This window comes from Danio aesculapii, chromosome 8 (genome assembly GCF_903798145.1).
Source record: "Danio aesculapii chromosome 8, fDanAes4.1, whole genome shotgun sequence".
NCBI lineage: Eukaryota > Metazoa > Chordata > Actinopteri > Cypriniformes > Danionidae > Danio > Danio aesculapii.
The window spans coordinates 9,795,812-9,802,251 of NC_079442.1; the positions used below are offsets into that span (position 1 = coordinate 9,795,812).

General features: G+C 32.7%; 1 protein-coding gene across 1 annotated transcript; it reads left to right on the forward strand.

The window, feature by feature from the left end:
* Nucleotides 1–336: 336 nt before the first annotated feature.
* LOC130234016 (odorant receptor 131-2-like) lies at nt 337–1,263 on the forward strand. The gene has a single exon (XM_056464295.1). It carries the CDS (start codon nt 337–339, stop codon nt 1,261–1,263), a length of 927 nt encoding a protein of 308 aa, XP_056320270.1.
* Nucleotides 1,264–6,440: the final 5,177 nt, after the last annotated feature.

A 6,440-nucleotide genomic window follows, 5' to 3' on the forward strand; every position in this document is an offset into this window, starting at 1 on the left:
TTTGCTTCAGTCTGTCTCTCTTGCACTTTATTTTCTTTAGGGACTAAGTAGTGACAACAAAGCTCATGAGAATATGGCAAACCCTGAATATGCCACATGGATACCAAAACAATATAAAGGCCAGTTCAAAAGACAGAAAGACTTATCAGAGAAAAACGTCTGATGTTTTTTGATGTGTAGATTTTAACTCCAGTAGGTTCAGACCAATTTTTTTTGGGATCTACTCCAGTATGCAATGTCTCAATTTGTCTTTGAGTTAGAGTATTATCCTAATTATGAACTAAATTTGACTTAATTAACAAGACTTTTTGAAAAAAGTTTATTGATGATTGTGAAATGAATAGTTCAAACAATAGGCAAGATGTTTTTGGGGACTGTGTTTTCAAAAGCTTTTTTGTAGTATTACTGGGTGTCATTATCAATTGTATCAACAGCATACTGCTTTATACTTTCTTCAAAAACCCTGTCCTTGCTCAGGAGCCTCGCTATATCTTATACACACAGCTGATCATCAATGACATCATTACTTTGTCTGTTGGTGTGACTTTATATGTGTTCACTTGTTTATTGCCAAACTTGAATGTTGCAATCTGCTGCGTTCTTGTGCTGATTGCGAGCAACGTCTTCAAGAACACACCACTAAACCTGGCCGGCATGGCTATTGAGCGATTTGTGGCAGTTTGCTACCCTCTACATCATGCACAAATATGCACTGTCCAAAACACTAAAATCCTGATAGGCATCATCTGGCTGATGGGAGCCCTTCCTGGCATGTTGGACTTTTTAGTGGTCTTGGCTCTTCGTCCTCTCTCTTTTTTTACTTCTAATCGTATTTGCTACCTGCAAAATGTGTTCAATTCTGAGTATCATGTAATAAGCCATGCTGTCTTTAACATTGTCTATATGTGCTCAGTGTGGGTGCTTCTTTTCTACACTTACTTCAAAGTGCTATTCTCTGCTAAAGCAGCTGCGTCAGAACCAGCTCAAGCACAGAAGGCCAGGAGAACCATCTTACTGCACGGGGTTCAGCTACTGCTCTGTACACTGTCCCTGCTCACAACAGTTCTGGATGGGGCTTTGACGAGTCGCTTTCCTGACTACAGGGTTATAATCTACTACTGCACCTTTATTCTCACTAGCATTTTGCCACGGTTGCTGAGTCCACTCATATATGGCTTGAGAGATCAAACGTTTAAGAAATATATAAAGAGTTCATTTATGTGTTCCACTAAGACTTTTGTGTCTCCTGAAAAATGGCTGTAAAAAGTAAAAATAATTATGCTATTTCTTAAATTTTGTAAATGATATTTAAAGGAATAGTTCTTCCTAAAATGAAAATTCTGTCATCATTTACTCTTCCTTTACTTGCTTAAAATCTGTTTGACTTTCTTTCTTCTATTAAACTCGAAAGAAGATATTTTGAAACTTGGAAATCTGTTACCATTGACTTCCATATTTGTTCATCCTATACCATCAAAGTGAATGTTTACAGGTTTTCAGCTTTCTTCAAATTGTCTTTTGGGTTCAACAGAAGAAAGAAACTCATAAAGGTTTGGAACCACTTGAGGGTGAGTAAATTAAGTATTTTTTTTTTTTTTTGCGGTGAACTAGCTTTAATTTAGATTACTGGACAATCAGTGTTATTCAACATAATGTAAACTTAGTTTTGTATATTAAGTAAAATAGTATTAACATTCGAGATGATCCTGAATTTTTTTATTTCCATACATACTGTATAGAATTGATCATCAGAGCACTTAGAGTCTTAAAGTACTTTTGGCAACTTCTTCACGAACCTTATTAAATTATTAATTATTTTTCTCCAAGCAAACTTGTTTAAAAGGTTAGAAATTATTTAACCCAATTAAAATAATATTAAATACAGAAATAAAACCCAATATATATATATATATATATATATATATATATATATATATATATATATATATATATATATATAAATAATATATATATATTATTTGTCAAAGTAAAACTTTTACTGATGTTTACATTTCTTAAACATATTTATAAAGCATTAAGTGGTGAGTGAATGAGAGAGAACACAAAATATCTTTTGAAGAAACCTAGAAACCTGTAACCATTGACATGCATAGTTACATGTTTTCTTTCAGAACATTTTCAGAAAGGAAAAAAGAAAAACTCAGGCTTGGAACAAGTGAAAGGTGCGGAAATGATGAACTTTCATTTTGGGGGACGAACTATCCCTTTAACTCCTATTTGTATAGCACTATATATATAGTGATATCTATCTATCTATCTATCTATCTATCTATCTATCTATCTATCTATCTATCTATCTATCTATCTATCTATCTATCTATCTATCTATCTATCTATATATATATATATATATATATATATATATATATATATATATATATATATATATATATATATATATATTGCTGACTGCTTTTATACCACAGATACTAAAGTTATCTAGATAAAATTTACTCAGTTCAGAGTATATTTGGTCCCACTCTAAATTGAGTTAATGTAACTCAGCAGTTAAATTTTGTGAGATAATTAACTTTTATTTGGCCCACAGGTTCAATCTGTCCTTCATCAATCGCTTGTTCTTTAAAAAAAAAAAAAAAGAATTAAATTGTGATAAATAATCTTAAAATATTATGTGACTATAGTAATGCCTGGTGACTATTACATTTATGCAAATGTATGTATGTTAATTTGCAAAAGCAAACAATAATATATAAAACAACAACAAAAAACAAATACAAAAGTATAAAGTATTTTAGAAAGTAAAAATATATATTTTGTGTGTGTTTATGTGTGTGTGTGTGTGTTTATTTATATATATATATATATATATATATATATATATATATATATATATATATATATATATATATATATATATATATATATATATATATATATTATCATACATCTGTGAAGAATTAAATAAATGACTCTTTATGGAACCCTGCTGGATATATGTGGAAATTGCACATTTTTATTTACAATTTTTTCCAGGGCCAATTTTTCCAGGCCAATGAAGAGAAACACAAACTGGCAGTCTTAGTCACTGCCGTAGAAGTAAAACACATTTAATCCTTAAATATCTTAACCGAGGAGGATATATATATATATATATATATATATATATATATATATATATATATATATATATATATATATATATATATATATATATATATATATATATATATACTCCAAATACATTTATGTATTCTACAATTTGAAATCAAGGAAATGCCAAAGGGGTTCAAAAGAGAACATTTTTGCACATTTTAATGAGTAATATGTACACTTTAGGTAGCCTTCTAATAAATACATTTATAATATATAAATATCCTGACCATTTAGATACATGCATGTCTTTTGTAAGTATTTAATGTAAATTTATTTTATGAAATGATGGTAAAATTAAGATAAAAATATATATATTTTTAAGAAAATGTAAGCATTAACACAGCTTAAATGAAATAAAAAAATTATAAATAAGTAAGTAGGACAAATTAAAGCCCATGGGTTAATGTAAAGAGAAAATTGCTTTATAATTGTATTATCTTAACTCATATTTTTTATTTAATTCCAAACACAGAACTATACTAAAATTAAAAATGCATTTATAAAATAATGATCTTAGAGGTTTGAAACAATTTTGAACATACAGAGATAAAAATGCAAGGATACTTTTAAAATTAAAATCTCACCAGTAGGTGGCAGTAAGAGACCACTTTTGGAACAGTTCACACATTGCGTCTTTGGTGGGCACAAGTTTTGTAGGTACATGTTGTTTTTTTAAGAAGAAAAAAAAAGCATTGTGGTCATGAAGCTCACATAGTGTGACATGCTTGCATTTTCCAGGAGGGTCTCAAGCACAGTTAGTTGAAAAACTCTCCACAGTTGAAAAAATCTGGTTGCACCACAAGTCATGTGTCGAACCAACAATCAGTTTCACACTTTATATGGATTATACAAATTTTACTAATAACAGTAGACTACATAATTACCTCAGACAAAGGTAGAATTACATCTGACAAAAAAGAGCTAAACAGCAGCTCAGGTGCCAGAGTCTGAGGTTCTGCAAGCTTAAGATCAACAATGCCCAAACTGAGGAAGGTAAGTTGAGCTCCACACCAAACCAACTCAAACTATACTAAAGTAAACGTCAGATGCATTATCAGACAAACTTGTATCAGCAGTAATGTGGTGTTATTGTGACACTGATATTGACAGACTGGTGTATTTTGAAATGTTAATGGCTCTCAAAAAACAAAGTGGTTGGTGTGAAACGGTTGTGGGACTGAACATGTGGTATTGCTTTTAAAAATAAATATTATGCTGTCAGAATGCACAGATAATGATGCTCTCATCCCTATAAACACATTGGTGATTATCAGACGGATCCCTGCGGCTAAGCTGAAGTCCTCAAACAGAAGATTTATGGGCTAAGTTATGTGACATGAGTGTAGCCGTCCTCTGGTAGATGTGATTTGAAGAATCCTATTCTATTCCTGGTATTTTAGTCACACAAGCTCCTTTGTTTTGTAGCCATCAATTTCCTGGACCATCAGGTGAATCTTCACAAACAGTATGTAGAAAAGTTGTTGCACTAGTACTCATGTCTAAATCATGGCTACTTTAGTAAGTCCATTTGGGAAAATTCTTGACCCAAATGTTTCATTTTTGTAGTTATTCTATCCAATTTACTTGAATAAGCTGATTGCTAGACTAAGGTAAGCCTAAGTCAAATTAACACATTTACATCACTACTTTAAATTTATTTCAGCATTGCACAATGTGTGTTAAATTAAAATTTTTAAGTAATCACTCCTCTCACCCTCAAAGAACAAGTTTAAAGTGGTGTTGTACCAGACCAGTCTGTGCTCTTAATTCCAGAAGTTGAGCATTCAGACACTGACAGGCTTTGGTTTGTGAGAAATGTTAGAGCTGATTCTCATAATTCTGAAATTCATGAGGCCATGAAACTCCTTGGGCTTCCTCCACCCAACTATGTCTGCTTCTGCTGTGGGATAGCCAGACATCACATTAAGCACTGCATCACCAATGGGGTAACTGCCCAGCTAACAAAATTCATGTGGCTCAAATCCGGCCCACACCAGACACTTACATCCGGCCCACATACCGCATGGAATGATGGCACTTGGGCGGTCCACTCCAGTTTGCCAGATCCGGGCCACAAATAAGCCATAGCCATATCACATATCAGTCAGAATTCAACCAAATGAACCAGAACTGACCCTATTCTGGGCCGCAGTTTGCTTTTATTCTGGCCCAGATCTGACCTACACCTTACACTTGCTGGGTGTGGCAAAAATCCCAGCATGCATTGCAGTATGAATACATACTATAGCTTATTGATACTACAGTTTTCATTGTTTCCTTTTGATTCTGCTGTTTATGTTGACGTTGTTGATTTTGTCACTTTTAGTATCCTTTTTTGTTGATTTTGTTAATTGTCATAAACATTCATAATTCTGTGGCATGTGCAAGCATGTTATTACTTTACTTCTAATAATGGATTAAACATTGGTAACATCAGTGAATTATATTATTTCATCACAGGTTGTGCCTCACTTTTTTTTTTTATTATATTCTCGGCTTGTTTGCTGTAATGAATAAACTTCAAGGTTCAAAGTTTGCAAAGTTCTTAAAAGTTACAGCAGCCCAAAATAAAATGTATATTAGGAGGTTCAGGGCTATGAGCCCAACTAAAGCAAACACTTTTCTTCATTAGGGTGACTTTAGTCTATGTGGTCCACATACGTTTTAAGATAACTGGGCCCCATTTGCCATATCTTCTCTGGGCTGCTCTAGGCTCACAGCCACATTAGCCAGAGCTAACTGTGCCAAATATTTGCCAAAAGTGGCCCACATTTGCCATATTTCCTCTGGGCCACTATAGGCTAACGGCTGCATTAGCCAGAGTTGAATGTGCCGAATATTTGCCAAAAGTGGCCCACATATGTTTTAAAATAACTGAGCTACATTTGCCATATTTTCTCTGGGCTATATTAGGCTCAAAGCCGCAATAGCCAGAGCTTACTGTGCCAAATATTTGCCAAAAGTGGCACACATATGTCCTAAGATAACTTGGCCACATTTGCACTTACACATGTGAGCCACTTTAGGTTTAGACCCAGATTACCCTTAAATGACTGCCAAATTTTACAGTGTTCATACAACGATTTATTGTTTTTCCTCCTTTCACAATATTTACTATGCATAAAAACCTTACAAATATACTTTGCACAATATAAATAAAACAGATTTTAATACGAATTTCAGCAAATAAACACCTTTAATGAGTTTGTTCCTTCATTAAGATTTTCTTGGTAATGTTTATATTCATCGTTTTATTTAGGGAAACTCCTGAGATAAATAAGTTATATCTCTGAACTTTAATAATA